At 41.3% G+C, this 18,273-nt stretch overlaps 1 protein-coding gene across 3 annotated transcripts in view; it reads right to left on the bottom strand.

Annotated features, from left to right (window-relative positions):
• Positions 1-1,401: 1,401 nt before the first annotated feature.
• The window catches only part of myo18ab (myosin XVIIIA b), a 216,720-nt gene continuing 199,848 nt past the window's right edge, over positions 1,402-18,273 (bottom strand). Inside the window, exons 38-41 of one of the 3 annotated variants that reach the window (XM_056283064.1) lie at positions 17,140-17,279; positions 15,708-15,752; positions 8,662-8,778; positions 1,402-3,399 (exon numbers count right to left, since the gene is read on the bottom strand). In XM_056283064.1, the coding sequence (XP_056139039.1) occupies positions 3,237-3,399; positions 8,662-8,778; positions 15,708-15,752; positions 17,140-17,279 (465 nt within the window). In that variant the 3' untranslated portion in view covers positions 1,402-3,236. Of the gene's footprint in view, positions 3,400-5,246; positions 6,751-8,661; positions 8,779-15,707; positions 15,753-17,139; positions 17,280-18,273 lie in introns of those variants that run through there. The other 2 variants (XM_056283067.1, XM_056283065.1) reach the window with 2 other exon arrangements.

The raw sequence follows: 18,273 nt of genomic DNA, 5'->3' as shown, positions 1-18,273 counted from the left end.
CATCATGCAGCTCATGAATACTGAAACAGCCTCAAGTAGCTTTCATTTGGATGGTTCAAAGGTTGCAGGCAGTCATCTTCAGCTGAGGATTTCTGGGATATCAAGTTGCAGGAATTACCTGACAGATTGGAATAATTCATGTTTCATTTTTTAGCAAAACTAAAAAGGGTAGACATGCTATTTAATACAGGATAGACTGAGTAGATTTTAAAAGGTCATTTTATTTCACTGGAGATCTGAGCAAATTTCTTGAAATTGTCTTTCCCTGCAGAGTTGCTGAGGCAGCAAAACAAATTGTGAAATCCTCAGCTGCCTTGAGCTACTTTGTTCAAGAGGAAATGCTAAATGAGAAATAAGTCCTGCCCTGTAGCAGGGAGACTACTGGGGATATTTCCCCATAGAGCACCCACCCTAAAGGAGGAATCGTAATCATTTGCCAACACTTTTGCAGATTTGACCTTGTCTCCAGTCATGTTCTACTGGCTTCATTGTAATCTGGAATATATCATTGGCAGGAAGTCTCAAACGAATAATTATTCTAACCCATGAAGACAACTTGATGAGACTGACCTCTCCAGCTCTCCATATTTGCCACTGATAATTCTAGGATGGAAATCCCACATGGTAGATTCTCAATGCGCCCTGATTTTGAAAATTGATGGGGTGGCAATTTGATGTATAATTACCTCTGGAAATCATTAAGTATGCAGATTAGAAGGGTGAAATTAATATTTAATTGAATCCATGACCAAGGAGCCATTGCATTACAAGCCAGACATTTTTTGATGAAGGCTATTTTTGATGAATGCCAGCATAACTAAAACCTAAACTAAAACCTAAAGTAAAGGTGATACTACTCTATCACCAGAAATGAGACGTGTTAAAGTCAATCTAACAAAACTACTGAGGAAACTGTCATCAAGTCCAACTGTTGTGCTATTTCAATATGCCCAATTTATGTTTCTAGAAGTGTAAGAATGACGTGAATTTGTACCTTAAGTTGTCTGTTTATTTCCCCACTGAGACAGAAATGAAAGGTAAAGTACATCCCTTATGAATATCTAAATAGGAGACTGAATATGTACTGGGGCAAAGATGAGACCCTGCCTTAAACCCCCCCCCAAAAAAACAACAAAAAAAAACTTTGATTTCAGTGTATCCAATTTCCCCTCAGGGATGAATAAAATATTCTGATTCTGATCAACAGCTGTCAGTGAGACCAAATTAAATAATGCTCCCCATGGATTCCACTGTCCCACGGCTTTCATTTCCAACCCTCACTCTTGTTAGAAATCTATTTTAAGTGTGGATATGGAAAGATGCCACCGCACATATATTAAAACTATGACTTTCACAGTTTGGAAATGAATGCATTTTTCTGTGTGATAGTTTAATGTTTAATGACAGTAATCCAGCACACTTGTGGACCATCACAGCTCTGCTTTCAAGTAGTGTTCAACAGAAAACATTTCTCAAAGTGTGTGAAACATCAAAACATCAAGCATGAAAGAGACAAAGTACAGTAAATGAACATTTTACATTGGCACATGGAAAAAAATCAATTTTGGAGGCACTTTGAAACAGTCACCATCATTTATTTACAATATATTAAATTGTAATGCAAAATTATTACTTGTAACAAGTGGTCAATTCAATGATGAAAATAAATGTGCACTACTTTTTAAGGTAGCATGAATCATACAGATTTTTAAATATAAATATTAATGTATGCAGTAACAGCCGTCTGCTTTTTTGCTTTAATAGCAATAAGTTTACTGGGTGAGGTTTATCAGGGATAAGGTCAAAAACACTCTTCCAAATTTATTTCAAAACTTGTGTTGACTGCATAGAGAATGAGAAGCAAAGACGAAGGTCTATAAAAAAAGCATATAATCACACGTCACCCCTCATACAGAGTGTCAGCAAAAACCATACAGGCCCAATACAATGGAAAGACATTACAGACTTTGGGTACATTGCTAAAATATTTCAATGGTACTTCATAAATACTAGAGAGCTAGCCAAAGGGTTAAATCCAATACTTCGACAATTGAAGAAATGTGGGCTTTTCTTTTCCTGCTGATTATGAGGCAATACTGGGTGGCCCAGGAAGGAAAAACCCACCAAAGTTAACAGGCCTCGGACACTGAACGTAGTTTCACAGTATCAGCTCTGACATGTAGTGCGTCCAATTAAGTAACATCATCCAAAAAGCACATGAACAAACTGACTGAGGATACTGTCTGCTGACTGGCAATACGTTTTGTCAGAAACCAAACCAGGACAGTTGCCAAATGCTGAGAATATTAAAGTAAAGCACAACCAAATCCAAAAATTGGAGCAAGAATGTGAACAACAAACACAAGGACACAGTAAATACAGCTGAGTTAAAGACCTTTTACTCTTAAAGTACTGTAGCAAGCACCAAGTCAAATCAAGTTGGAGCAAAAACAGAAATTTGAGGTATGCTCAAATTTCAATGAATTTCATTTCCTTTATGGCAGTACCCACCAAACAACTTATTCCTCTCTTTTAAACAAAATATAAAAAGGGGGTAAAAATGATTTGCTCTTGGTAGAGAGCAGTTAGTGTTGAAAACCGAGGGAACAAAAACCAAGCCGGTGTGGTGCATGGCATCGCAGTGAATCCCAAGTGCAGAAGCTGAGAAGTCAGTCATAGAGAAACCTACTTAAATAAAATGGCACTTGTTCCAGAAAGAAGTGAAAATAGTAAGTATAAAAAGGCATTCACTACACAGTGTACACAAGTAATTGCATCCAAGGCTTTTGGTAATACATTGTATTACTGTGCACTGATCATGTATAATTGCAACCTCAAGTTCTTTGGCTCAGTTCAGACTATAATGAAAAGCAAGAATAAGGGGAGGGCTGCTAAAGCCAAGCAATTGCTTGAATGCAACCACCAGAAACAAGTCATCATTTGTGAAGCAGCAGTTTTAGGGGTGGGGGTTGGTGGTTGGATGCTGCTGAAAAGAACAAAGGTCTTGCAAACCTGGATCTGATACCATGCTCAAACCCGTGCATGGTGAGGCATAGCAAGCTCTGCGCAAGAATTAGTAACAGTAAGTTTTTATAATGCTAATGCATTGCTCTGGGGCCCAAAGTGATATTGACAGTTAAGTATTTGTATGTGCGATTATTGTGTTTGTGTCTGCTTGTGCACAACGGAGATCAACTTCTCATGCAAAAGAATATTATGAAAGCTGAATGAGTAATTTATGCTGTGCTCTCAGAAGGCTTATCCTCGCCATCGCTATCACTCAGGTAGCTGCTATATTTATATTTTGTGTGATGAGACCCTCGGGATGCCCCCAAGTTTTTTTGCGTTTCCTCCTCCTGGTCAGATCCATCAAAGCAGAAGCGTCGTTGGCTGGTGGGGCTGGAGGAGGGGGGGAAAGCTCATGTTACAATTGTAGACATGATAAGGGCACAACTTAACAGTTAGTAATGATATAGGTAAACCTGACACAAAATCCACTGTTAGACATAACCATGACTGCTCCATTATAATCCATGCCCATGCAATGTTACAGCACAGAAGTACACAAAATAATGTGTTATGATAGGTAATCATGGCATGAAGCTACATCTTATATATATTTCATGGCCGATGAAAAGACAGAACTTCACTCTCTCCAAACAGTGATTTTGTCTGAGTAGGTTGATGGCACACTAGACAGCCAAGATCCAACTTTATATCAAAGCCTAAACCAAATACAATAAAAATACACTACACGTTTTTGTATTGTGTTTTTGATAACCATACAAATACAGTAGGTGATTTATAAATTTTAGTTGAATCAAAACTTCATTAATGTTGGCTTTGCTGCAATATGAACTAAAACAAAATTGTTGGGTGAGGTCAGCAAAAATTCCTACTCAGTCCCTGATCTAAATACAAACTATCGAGAGCTTTCATGTTTTTTTTTGGCTGGACTGTAACAGCGGGGCCAGCCCTACACATGCGGTTGTCCGTGAGTGAACGAGCGAGTGATGGAGTTTCACCATTGGTCGGCCGACCAATGATGTCACTGGTAAACACGGAAGTGGGAGTTTCCCTACCGGCTGCTGTCCAGTACAGCCGCTGTTCACAGAACCGATGTCAAAACAGACGCTTTCTAAATGTAGTCGCGGTCACGCCATATACTAGGTTTTAACCTCAGTCAAGCTGCTGAAAAGTAAGAATACAGGGTTAGTTACTGTTAATCGGCATCTTAAAATTAACTCACTAGTTGTAAATTAGTAAATCAATGCCTAGATTCTAAAAATGCCTGCAGTCTTGGTGCTGGAGGGATACACCTGTGGTGGCCCCTCTAAGTTGACAACTTGTTACTTTAATAATTTTTATCTCTGAATTACAGAGATGTTTGGGTAAAAAACAGTAGCAGTTGGAGCTCAGCTTTGCTGTGCTCCCGGTCCTGGGTGCTGTGTATGCTGGCCGCCTACAGAGGAAAGCCAGCAACATCAGCAAAGATGCAACACACCCAGGTCACTGTCTGTTCGTTCCCTTCCCATCGGAGAAAAGATACCGCACCATCAAAACCCGGACTACCCCCCCCCCCCCACACACACACACACACACACTCACATCTGCCTATAGCTGCTGAGGACTAACTGGTACTAAAGCTGCTGCAATATGGACAACTATGTGCAATAATCCTATGCACTATTTTGAACTTTAAAAGCCGCTGCTATCTTTTATTGTCTTATCATCATTTTAGCTACCTCATTTTTTTTACTACCTCACTTATTTATACTAAATGTTATTCTTGTTTTTTTTTTTTTTTAATCGAACGAAATTTCATTGTGTGTACACAATGACAATAAAGTATCTTATCTTATCTTATCTTTCCAAATGCCAGGCTAATTTGTATGGTGATGAAACTCACAACATGCGCCTACCCATTAGATTGGATTAGAAGTCCCAGATATTACAGAAGTCAAATACCAAAATAAAAGTCATTTAACGGACATAATCCCAATTGCATTAGAGCTAATAAGCTCCATTACCAGCATTTAGCTGGAAAAAAAATGAACTTAGGTATCGAAAAAATGTCCATATCTGCAAGATGATAAGATGAAACCAACACACTGCAGTAAGACTGAAAGGGAGGCATTCATTAATTCTTTGAAAAGATTAAGTTATTTCTTTAGTGGTTAGAATCACACCATGCTTAAAACACACACCTCTAATAAGCCCATTTCAGGCACCACCTACTGCCTGCCTTAGTCACTGTTTGGCCGATACAAGTACTTCATCATCAGGCTGTTTACTTTTTTCTGCCTCTTCTTATCCTTCTTGCCTAATGGCTGTCCTTCATTGAGTAACCCAGGTTCTATCTCTCCTGGGCTGGAGGCCTGTCGACTTGGGGCCCTCTTCACACTGTTGGAGCTACGGTAGGAGACAGTTGAGGCACCAGAACTTGAGTTGGTGTCTGACTCAGATTTTGTATCTGAAGATGATGAAGAAGAGGATGAAGAGGAGGATTCATTCTTCTTCTTGGACCTCTTCTTAGACTTCTTGGCCTTCTTGGAACGGCTCCTACTGTGATGGTTATCACTAGAGTTGTCTGAATCGGAGCTGTAATTCCTCCTCTTTTTCTTGCTCTTCATGCTGCTGTGGTTACGGCTACTGCATCTACTCATGCTTCTGGAGGATTTCTTGCAGTCTACAATAGATGCAGAGCGTCTAAGACTGCTGCTTCTCCCACTCTTTACCCCCTGCATGCTCTTGCCATCAACCCCATCATCATTCTGGGCTTTTCCTCCCTCACCCTCAGAATCTTCCAGGCTGGTGCGCTTGAATTGAATGGGCTTAAAGTTCAGCACCTCATTGATGGCTTTCTCCAGGTCAGGGTCAAGATAGTTGCGATGACTAACTGGTTTGACATCGGACATATCCACTGGCTCACCATCGTCAGCCGGTGATCTAGCTTGTGGCGGTGGCATGGACATGCTACGTCCTGAATAAGGACAGTATGCTGGCTTGTTGCTGGAGGCTGAATTTTCCTGATAGTCAACATCAACACCAAACTCACTGAGGCGGCAGCTGCGGGCTAGTGACATACGAGAATCAACACGGCTTATGCTCCCAGGGCTGTGACTTCCAGACAGTCTACTTGGACATGTTACATTGGAGCTGTGTCCATACAATAACTCCCCAACCCTTCCCCCATCTAAACGGGAGAGGTCTTTATGGCACCCAAGTGTACTGGACCGACCTATGCTAATGGAAGACTTAGCATCATCTTCAGGACTTAACCTACGATGTGAGGAAGACCGACTTGGTGCCATGGGGAAAATGACAGATTCTTTGTCAAAGTCAGCCAAGCGGCTATCCATGCCTTTCCTGGCTTGGTTTGTGGCCTCTGTATAAGCCTGGGAAATAACTGTGCTTCTGTCATCCCCATCTTCCTCAGCCTGTGACTTTCTCCAGCGAGTGACTGAATGGGAGTCCATTTGAGGATCTGAGGCTTTAGATTTAGGCTTACGGAAGGGAGAGAGAGGCTCCTCTGACTCAGACGTCTCTTTGAGGGCAGTGAAAAGAGAGCTGCTGTCCCTTTTGCCTCCAATGGAGTCCTTAAGGACGGAACGTGTTCTGTAGCTAAGGGAACTGGTCACAGACACAGGCCTGTTCAGCTCACCCTCCTTGCCATCTTTTTTTGCCTCTTTCCATTCCTCACTCTCCTTACAATCTTTCCCTTCTTTTATATCTACATTCACAGCAAATCTAGAGAGGAGAAGGGGATATAGAGGAAAGTATGGAGAAATGACAACAAAGAGAGGGCAAAGGACAAAATACAAGATGACATTAAGACATAAGCACAGAGTATACATGGTAAAGGAAGAGTATGAATGATGACCGAGAAAAACACAAATGTGACATGGAGGTATGTCATCAGAAATGTGGAAGAGTTGAAATTCAACATAGAAAAACAATTGAAAATAATTAAGGAAAAGGATTTGGGAATAAACTTTCATAAAGGCTACAGCACTGATTAAAGAAAAATTACACAAAAAACAAAATCATGTGAGAGCTTGATCAGAATTGACTTGTTTTGGAGTGCCTTTTTATGGTTACAGTGCATGCCACATGGTCGCAACTGTCGCCGGTACGCTTCTAGCTGGCAACCTTGGTTGCATGTCATACTCTCTCCCACATCTCTTGTCTCCCACATCACAGTCACTGCCCCCCCCAAAAAAAGAATTGGCTTGTTTTAATACTTCCTGTGAAACATACAGAATTGTGCAAATCTAAGTCCAAACTTATACTGAGGACTACAGTGAACTATGGAGTGGTCAAAATTTAACATAAAAATATATACATTTTAAATAAGTAGGCTTGTCGCAGTGGTCAGCCTTACCTGTGCCATAAGGTTCTGTGATGAATATTGCTGTTATTTACTCCACACCATCAATACCATTTTGTAATGGTATTAAGATAAGTAAATAGTCGAATGAATGAATGAATAAGAGCTTGGGTTTATCAAATAATTACCAGACTATTTCTCATAATTTCTACTGACAAAATTACATCAGTAATAATGTTGAATATTTACATAAATGAAAAACATCTTAATCAACAATGAAAAGCAGGAATAAAGGAATCGGTGGGAATTTGGTGGACTGAGTCACGCAGCTGCAGCAAGGTAAGTAATGACATCCTTCAACTCAAGAAGACTTGCTGGACATGAAGACAAACACGATTAGGGTGCTACTTGTATTTAATCAATGTTCTGAACTAAGCTACACACTGTTTGTTGGGGAAAGCAGGCTAAGCTAATTTCTCTTAAATGAATTTTCAATCTAGTTTGTCACTTTTCTTTCTACTGGTGCCAGCTGGAGGAGCTGCCTGTATGTAACTAGGCTTACGCACACCAGCAGTTTACCCCCACTCTGGAAATGATATAACAACCTCAAGACATTGTTAATTCTGAACTACCATGTTATTAAATGTGCATGTATGAACTGCCTGCACAACGTACGGTCCAAATTTGCAGCACTTTTTTGAATTTGTAGCATGTTGTGTTTTCAACTGCAAGCTACTTTTAATTTGACTTGCCTTGAATTCTATGTTACATTTTTTTATTTGAAAAAAGTTCAAGTCCTTGTGAATTGTGGTGATATATCAAATTCTGAATAATAAGTTGAAAGTTCTATTTTCCCACGTACAGCTATATGCAGTAGTACAGAGCGTCTTCACCTCATTATCCGTTTTGCCTTTGTTATTTTACCTTTTTTTAAGCCATACTCAACTCCACTGAGGACCTGTATGGTCCTAATTAAAGCCGTCACCTGCCAGGCACATCTATTAGTCTGGAGGGGAGGCACAGGTAGACTCTACCAGCTGGCCTGAGCATGTTGCTAAACTTACCAGGGTGGTGGTTCCTTTTTAGAAAAACACTATCCTGTCATCAAGTGACAGTAAAACAAAATAGCTAGAGTGCATTCAAGTAAAATCACCCCTTTAACTCAACCAAGGAACCCTGTTTTTATGTCTTAATGTCCTTTGGGTTGAACTATAAACCTTATCATGTGGTTGGGTTTAAATCCTAAAAGCAGCCAAACGTCCAACTTAACTGCGACCTAAACGTTCTTGAATAGACACTGAAAGGACCATAAACCATACTGTACTACTAACCTGGAGTTCTTGAGACTGCTGTCATCTGAGAGGTTCTTTGCACAACTCTTGTTTTTGGACAGCCAAAACTTCGTCCCATCCACACGGTCCTCTGAGTCTGTGTCTGAGTCCCCCTCACTGGGTAAGGACAAAAAGAGCAAATTAAAGGAAGCATGGGAAAATTACAACGTCAACAGCAGTTATAAAACAAGGATCATTGGAGTATTAGACATGGACAGACAGGAGGAAAGCAAAGAGTGAATTGCAAGAGACTGGAGTCAGCTTAGGAGGCAGAAAACAAGCGGACAGCACTGAGCAGGATTATTTGTTGTATTGAGCAAGACAGGAACAAGAACATATTTTGTAGTTTGAGGATCGAAGTGTTGGTGCCAGTTTGTAACATAGGAAAGAGCTGATTTTAATTTGGGTAAAAAGACAATGTGGGCACATGCAGCCAACTGGAAGGGCTTTCAGAAACCAACATCCAGCGAGTGTATGCATGAGAATCATACACCCATCCACACACTACATGACATCACAGTATTACTCTGGACTGTTATATGTTTTATTACTACTACGATAGCCAACTAACCACATCGGTATGCACCGAGACATACACTCACCGGCCACTTTATTAGGCACACCCGTCCAAATGCTCATTAACGCAAATTTCTAATCAGCCAATCACATGGCAGCAACTCAATGCATTTAGGCATGTAGACATGGTCAAGACGATCTGCTGCAGTTCAAACCGAGCATCAGAATGGGGAAGAAAGGTGATTTAAGTGACTTTGAACGTGGCATGGTTGTTGGTGCCAGACGGGCTGGTCTGAGTATTTCAGAAACTGCTGATCAACTGGGATTTTCACGCACAACCATCTCTAGGGTTTACAGAGAATGGTCCGAAAAAGAGAAAATATCCAGTGAGCGGCAGTTCTGTGGGCGAAAATGCCTTGTTGATGCCAGAGGTCAGAGGAGAATGGCCAGACTGGTTCGAGCTGATAGAAAGGCAACAGTAACTCAAATAACCACTCATTACAACCGAGGCATGCAGAAGAGCATCTCTGAACGCACAACACGTCGAACCTTGAGGCCGATGGGCTACAGCAGCAGAAGACCACACTGGGTGCCACTCCTGTCAGCTAAGAACAGGAAACTGAGGCTACAATTCGCACAGGCTCACCAAAATTGGACAATAGAAGATTGGAAAAACGTTGCCTGGTCTGATGAGTCTCGATTTCTGCTGCGACATTCGGATGGTAGGGTCAGAATTTGGCGTCAACAACATGAAAGCATGGATCCATCCTGCCTTGTATCAACGGTTCAGGCTGGTGGTGGTGGTGTAATGGTGTGGGGGATATTTTCTTGGCACACTTTGGGCCCCTTAGTACCAATTGAGCATCATGTCAACGCCACGGCCTACCTGAGTATTGTTGCTGACCATGTCCATCCCTTTATGACCACAGTGTTCCCATCTTCTGATGGCTACTTCCAGCAGGATAACGCACCATGTCATAAAGCTCGAATCATCTCAGACTGGTTTCTTGACCATGACAATGAGTTCACTGTACTCAAATGGCCTCCACAGTCACCAGATCTCAATCCAATAGAGCACCTTTGGGACGTGGTGGACCGGGAGATTCGCATCATGGATGTGTAGCCGACAAATCTGCAGCAACTGCGTGATGCTATCATGTCAATATGGACCAAACTCTCTGAGGAATGTTTCCAGTACCTTGTTGAATCCATGCCACGAAGGATTAAGGCAGTTCTGAAGGCAAAAGGGGGTCCAACCCGGTACTAGCAAGGTGTACCTAATAAAGTGGCCAGTGAGTGTATATCCAGGGCTTACACACATTAATTTAATAACAGCTAAACCAACTTCAGCAGTAACTAGCCCAAAAATAAAACGAAAAGGCCAACAGAACAGAACGAACGTGGGTGGATTTTATATTTCATACTTTACTTCACAACACACATGTTAACTAGCATGCTTGCCCCCCCCCCCCCCATCCATCCATCCATACAGAATTTCCATTCTTGACAGACTAGTTGGGTAAATAGTTGGACACTGTACTGTTTTATCTCTGTATTACCAGTACACACAGACAAAGCCACTGGAAGGCATAAGGAAATGTGGAGGAACTGTCATAAAATGTGACATGGATAGAAAGAGCATAAGTGCCAGTAGAGACAAGTGCCCCTGTACTGCTAGGATATGGAGTTGTTACTGCTAAATAGCTCTTCAGAGATACATATAAATGAGGGGAAAAATGTCTGCATTTGTTTCGGGAGCCACCTCATCTTAGGGTGGAAGTGGGATGAAAGGTTTTCATCTCCAAGACCCGTTTTAATTCTTCACAAGGCCAATTGTGACCTATGTATAAAATCTCTAACAGACTGTGACAAATGCTCCCAAGAACTGCAAAGGAGGGATACTCAACAATGACTTGACCTGTAAAGTACAAGGGCATACCTTGTTCCCTTTAACGGTGAACAATGATCTTGGACGGTGACGCCGGGATTGCATTTGGTCAGACAAGAAGAAAGGGTTAAAAGGAGGACTTGAGAGGACAGATGAGGGCACCCTCAATGGAAGCAAGTGACTCTGTAAGCCTTGCCTGCATTATTAAGACAATCTGAGGAAATATTGGTGATCACTGTAATGATGATAGAACAACCAAGCTTCCATATATAAACGTGTCAGATAGGTAAACATCAGCCAACAACGCTGCAGGAAAAGTGCAAAGAATAGCTAGCTGACCATGAAACCTTCAAGTGCACCCCCCCCATGATAACAAGATATTCTATTTTTTTTATAAATTTATTTCTGATTTTTCCCTTTTTCTCCCAATTTAGTGGCCACTCAATCCCTATTTTAGTTCAAACACCCACCCTCGTACTGTATGTGTTCGCCAACTGCATCTCTCTGGCCGGCAGTCTCGAAGGAGACGCCTCCCCACTTCTGTGACAAGGCGAATACAGGCCGAACCACTGCTTTTTCCGACACACACAGAGACGCATTCATGTGACGAACACAAGCCGACTCCGCCCCCCTCCCGAAGACAGCGTTGCCAATTATTGCTGCTTCATCGAGTCCGGCCGGCTATAGTCGGTTCTGATGAGACCGAGGCGCAAACCCCGGTCCCCAGTGGGCAACTGCATCGACACAAAGCCGATGCTTAGTGACCACTGATATTCTATTCAATAAAAATAGAATATCAGGGGTCCTACACCACCGCAGACCCCCGATATTCTATTTTTATATTGTATTTTTATACATATTTTTATAGTGCTTTTCCAGAGCCAAAGGAAACTACAGCTAAACTAAAGCATAGTAGCACATAAACCAAAAACAGAAGTGGGCAACAAAAGAATCTGACATTAACCATAAAAACAAAACAAAAATATAACAACAAATGGGCAATTAGATGACAAATTAAAAACACAGCCACAAGCTACAACCCCAGAGTTCAGGCCCTAATGGGAACTGGAAACTTGTGAGAGAACATTTGTATAGCACTATCTGGAAACAAGTTTTTTTGGGGGGGGGGGATTTTCCCCCATTTTTCTTCCTAATTGTATCCGGCCAATTACCCCACTCTTCCGAGCCGTCCCGGTCTCTGCTCCACCCCCTCTGCTGATCCGGGGAGGGCTGCAGACTACCACATGCCTCCTCTGGTACATGTGGAGTCGCCAGCTGCTTCTTTTCACCTGACTGTGACGAGTTTCACCAGGGGGACGTAGCGCGTGGGAGGATCACGCTATTCCCCCCAGTTCCCCCTGCCCCCGAAGAGGCGCCCCAACTGACCAGAGGAGGCGCTAGTGCAGCGACCAGGACACATACCCACATACGGCTTCCCACCTGCAGACACGGCCAATTGTGTTTGTATGGACCCCTGACCAAGCCGGAGGTAACACGGAGATTCGAACCGGCGATCCCCATGTTGGTAGGCAACGGAATAAACCGCTACACCACTGCAGCATCCGGACCCCCCCGCCATGGAAACAAGTTTTTGTAGTAAAAAGGGCTATGATTGTTTTTGTAGTTTTGTCAGCCAAGCATGTCAATATACTGTAAATGCTCTGCATGTATAACCTTTTACAAGTACGGTATCATTGAGTGATTTATGGTTAAGTACTGATTTCCGTTCATTTCAGTGACTGCCTAGAAGGTAGGAAACAAACATTCAAATATTCTCAACACTATGGTATGCTTCCGAACATGGTAAAGAGAAATGTAGTAATTTCAGTGCGGTATGAAAATCAACTTGCAGAAACTTGAAACTTGCTAAATTTGATAAATAATCTATCACAGTGAGGAACCAGGAATAATGCATAAACACTGGTATGGTACCTTAAGATACTTAAGCTCTAAGCATTTCATGTCCACAGCACAATATCAAAAACCAACACTACAGTACATTCACACGTTATGGAGCAAATGGACTTGTCAATGTGGAATAAATTGGTATCCAAAAAGTAAAAAAACAAAACAAAAAAGCCCCCCCCCCAAAAAAAAACAAAAACAAAAAAAACAAAAAACAACTCTGTATTATGGGATTTTGGATTTTCAAAGTTTAATAACTTTGTGGGAAAATAAAAAGATACAGACCTGCTGCTCTCTGAATTCTCCTAAAATTGTATATATTTGCATTTAAAATGAGTTTTAGATCACTTGCATACAAAAAAAAAAAAGTTATGGTAACATCTACCTAAAACGACCATGGACGGTCAACATGACTGTCTCGTAACTTGCGCATGATCGTGCGCGTCATGTCACGATTTATGACGTGTGTTGGTCGCATCACTTCCTTCGCAAAGTTCATGGCTCTGTCCTAGAAACACACTAGCATTCTCCAGGGCAGAGTAATAGTCTAAACTTGATTTTTGATTTTTGCCAACATGTCTGGTTACAGACGCCGTTACAGACGCATCATGGCTACCACCAAGACGTTGCAGTATTTACAGGCGTTGGACAGCGGCCATTTTAAATTGTTTGAAAAATAGTATTAACGTTGTTAAAACGTTAATTTTAGTGTCAGTTAGTTTCAAAACAGACATACTAACATATGTAATGCATTAATATCTCAATTGGGTATTTCTCTTGACAGAATATAGAGTTTAAAAACTGGCGGCCAAAATGACTGCCCACGGTCGTTCTAGTAGTTTTCAAGTCTCGGTCCTTGTTTGGGACTGTTTTAATATTAATTTTCAGTTCTTTCTTTCTTTTTTTTTTACATTTCACGTTTTATAGGCCTTGTTACGTTTGTTAGATTAGCAATATGGGTTTTATACTTTTTTTTTCTGGTAATATTTTCACTTTTTCAATATTACTATTCAAGTTCAACCATGTCTCTCTGGAGTTTAAATTGCTTAAAACTAGTATTACAGTTGTTAAAATGTTAATTTTGGTGCCAGTCGTTTCTTAACAGACATACTAACATGTTGTAACGTGCACGGATAAATAGACTCGTTAGCCCTTGGGTAACGGATCGGACCCTTTAGTCGACTGGTTAACGTTGTCGCCCGTGGTGCGGAAGATCCAGGTTCATGTCCAGGCTGCAGCGGTCTCGGCTGCAGCGGTCCCTGGGACCCCCCCCAAATTTGCTACAATATGCAATGCATTAATATCTCAATTGGGTATTTATCTTGACAGAATATAGAGTTTAAAAACTGGTGGTCATTTAGACGGCCCATGGTCATTTTAGGTAGGAGTGAAATCCCGGTCGTTCTAGTGTGCAACTTCTAAATTAACTGCGAGGTCTTCATGTGCGACTTCGGCCAAGTACATCCTGGCGGGTTAAACTGGCGGAGACGTCTCTGATTATCCCTGTTTCCAGTGTGCCAGCTGAGTAAGGATTCTCTCCAAACCAGAATAAAATTAGCCTCAAGATCGTATCTTCAAGAGGGCAATGTTATGATGCAGATGTGTATGAGGCAGATGTGTATGGGCCGGTGTGTATAGGGCAGATGGGTATAGCGCAGATGTGTATGGCAAGCTGCTCCAAGGAATTGGATAGTTTACATTTCATGGCAGCTGCAGATTATTTTGAGTAGGGACTGGAAGGTACTGTAAGTAAGCTGAAGTATTGTGTTCATTCTTTAACTGCTGTGTTAATAATTAATAATTGAACTAATCATTTCAATGTTCATAGGCCTATCATTTGACTGAAAATGTGTAATTTGAAAAATATATCACATGTGATGATAAAATAAAAAAGTTAACAAAAATATGTTTGGCTGGCATGTGACTGGCATGGGACTGGGCTTGCCAGAGATTAACTTCAACATCAAGTGTACCATTTCATGCATTCATGAGCAAGACAGTTATTTTTTCAGCCTTTAACATGTTTGCATGTTTAGGCAAGTGTCATTTAAAGATTGAGTAAGAACACACCCTTCCTTTTCTACTATCAAGAGGTTGTCGGGACAGAGCTATAGATGCAGTCGCATCTAGCCAAGGAAAAGGGCCAGTGAACAACCACGCATGTCCCGGAAAGAGCGGCAGCTCACAACGATATGTTGTTCAAACAACACTTCAAGTCCAGCAGGATCCTTTTTTAACATCATTATGGAATAAACAAAGCAGGATAAACCAGGTACACCTTGGAAAATGTGAAAGAAAATGATACCGCAAAGAACACTCACTACTTCCACTAGTCCTTTACAGCCGCTCTAAACAGTTAACACATAACTAACTTAAGAAGTTCTTTCATGCTTAGGTTGGAGAAACACATTGTCAATGTTGTTAGTGCAAATTGAGCATGTGACGTCATGCAATTAAAGTGGAGTAAATTAGGGTTATTAGGGAATTGCTAAAAACTGGATGATGCAGTATCACTAAGCCTTCCCAAAATTAAACACCAGTCTTTTTCCTAGGACAGTAAATACCATAGTACTGTACACAACAGCTAGGACAAGCGTGCAGTTTCTCACTAAACCCTCAGCTACTCTTGTATGTTTGAAGACTGTTAAATACTGCATCATTTCCAGAGTGATGAACAACATCAGACAATTCCAGTGTGTTTTAAAAACAAATTGAAAAATTAGTTCAGGTTTCTCACATTCTGTTCTTTCTTTTCTGATACTTAGTCACCATGTCTTGTAAGCTGGTCATGATGATGGATATAGAGGGACAGAAAAAAGACAATAACAGGAAGAAAGAAAACAAAAACATTAGATGAGAATCAGAAATAAAACACATGGATAAGACACTAAATAGTAAATGTTTCAGAAGTTGTAGATGTCTTGGGTGGGTGCTGAGATGACATCAGGTGTTGGACTACGTATATGAACTTGTCTCTCACACACAACATATGACAAAAATGGGCACAGTATAAAAAGACTGTTCACGTGAACAGCACATTATCTCAGAAAATTGGATTTGTTTGAAACCGGGGTGAACAATGCATTTGGCCCAGTCTGATAATTTGTTTGTTCGGCTGTAAGTCACATGCAAAATCCACCACTAATGCAATGTTGATAGAGCTGAAGTACATGATGCATGTCCACAGTCAATGTAGGCATGGTAAAAATATCATTGATTCACTATTCACTTGGTTGGTTCACATTGGTTCACTATTTTAGGGGATAACATATTTATGGTTGCATTGTTTTTGTTTTTTTCCCCCTTTTTCTCCCCAGTTGTATCGGGCCACTCTTCCGAGCCTCCCGGTTGCTACCCCCTCTGCCGATCCGGGGAGGGCTGCAGACTACCACATTCCTCCTCCAATACATGTGGAGTCACCAGCCGCTTCTTTTCACCTGACTGTGAGGAATTTCACCAGGGGGATGTAGCACATGGGAGGATACGCTATTCCCCCCAGTTCCCCCTCCCCCGGAACAGGCGCCCCAACCAACTAGAGAAGGCGTTAGTGCAGCAACTAGGACACATACCCACATCCGGCTTCCCACCCACAGACATGGCCAATTGTGTCTGCAGGGACGCCCGACCAAGCTGAAGGTAACATGGGGATTCGAACTTGCGATCCCTGTGTTGGTAGGCAATGGAATAGACCACCACGTCACCCAGACGCACGATTGCATTGTTTTAACTGGAAAAAAGCACTTTTATGTTTTATGTTTTAGGGGGAGAATGACTTAGCATGTTATCTTACCCTAGTTACAGTCTAACATGCAGGAAGTGGGGAAAAGGCCTCAGCTTCTATTCAAATGAAACCTGACTCAAAGCGCTGTCTGTTGTTGCAAACTCTCCCTACAGGACTGTGCTCAGAAACAAAGAAGACTCTGCAGGCATCAGAGTCAGCAAATAAGTATTCTTATATGCATATAACCGAGTCTGGGGACAATTCCCTTCTGATTGCTTTATCCAAGGATCTCAAACCATCATTCCTTACCCTCCTTTTTTCTGCCTGCTTTTATTCTGTTCTACATCTATTACCTTTCTTAGGCTGTTGCATAATGTTGACAATTGTTGTACGATGTGAAGCCTGATCCTGCAAGCTGGGAGGAGCTTTGCTGTAAATTTATTTGTACCTGTTGATTAGGTCTTCGTTGTCATCACTCTCCAGCTCATCCTCGATGGCTGCCTGAAGATCACCAATCCTCTTGAAGGCTAGTTTGAGGTCTGCCTGCAGGCTCTGGTTAGCAGCCTCTAAACTTTCAATGTCCATTTCCTGTTCAGCAGAAAACAAATGGAAGAAGCCCGTTCAGGCTGACCTGTTCCAAGTCTGAATTAATGTTAAGGAATGTTGTGCTGCCATGCAAACATAAATAAACTTCAGCTCCAGATGGAGTTTCAAATGGCAGCTATTTATAGTCAACACACACTTGCTGTGTAGCAATTACAATTATACACTGAACCATTATACTGCAAGTTACTTAAAACCATCAACTCAAGACTGTATTCTACAAATGCCAATAACATGTGTATCTGTTTCCCACTAGGGATATGCTGGTTTCAAATATCCAACGTACGATTACCAGGGCCAAACATATGTCAGTAAACATTATTACCCTGATCAGGGTTACCGGCAGGGTTATGTGACAGCAAATTTGATTATGTCCAGCCCAGAAGCAAACTGTACACTGTATTTACTACATATATAGACAAAATAACTGAATTTAACAACTTCAGCCACAAACTAGCACTGAGAAGTTTAGCAGCATATCTAATTTCAGTGCTGCGAATTCAAATGTTACTGTTTAATGAAACTAATCATATTAAATTTGCTCTCAATTTGCTGCAAAATAAAGGTAATACTGTCAGCATTTTAAACCTATGCTCATAAATACTCGTGCATACTGGGCATCATGAACTTGATTCTTGAGTAGGGTAGGTCTTAAGAAAATTAGGCCACCTAATGGCTTTATAGGCTGTATTAGTCGCAGTTCGGGTTGGGAATTATCCTGATAATATATGCCAGACATTTTGAAAATGGCCCAGTATCACATCACACTGTGGTAATCATCACAATATGATTTTTATCAACATTTCTCCAAGCTTACACATCTCTTGTTCTCATTGTAGGGTTAGTCTACCTATAGCCTAATAGCCTATGACAGCAGCATATCGGATCTTTTAAATCTGCAACAAACAATAAGCACAGTTATTCTCTATTTCAGCAATATATTGACCAAAGATTCAATCCAGGAGCCCAAGTCTATAGT

This window comes from Lampris incognitus, chromosome 7 (assembly GCF_029633865.1).
Source record: "Lampris incognitus isolate fLamInc1 chromosome 7, fLamInc1.hap2, whole genome shotgun sequence".
NCBI lineage: Eukaryota > Metazoa > Chordata > Actinopteri > Lampriformes > Lampridae > Lampris > Lampris incognitus.
This window is presented reverse-complemented; position numbering and strand designations above follow the sequence as displayed.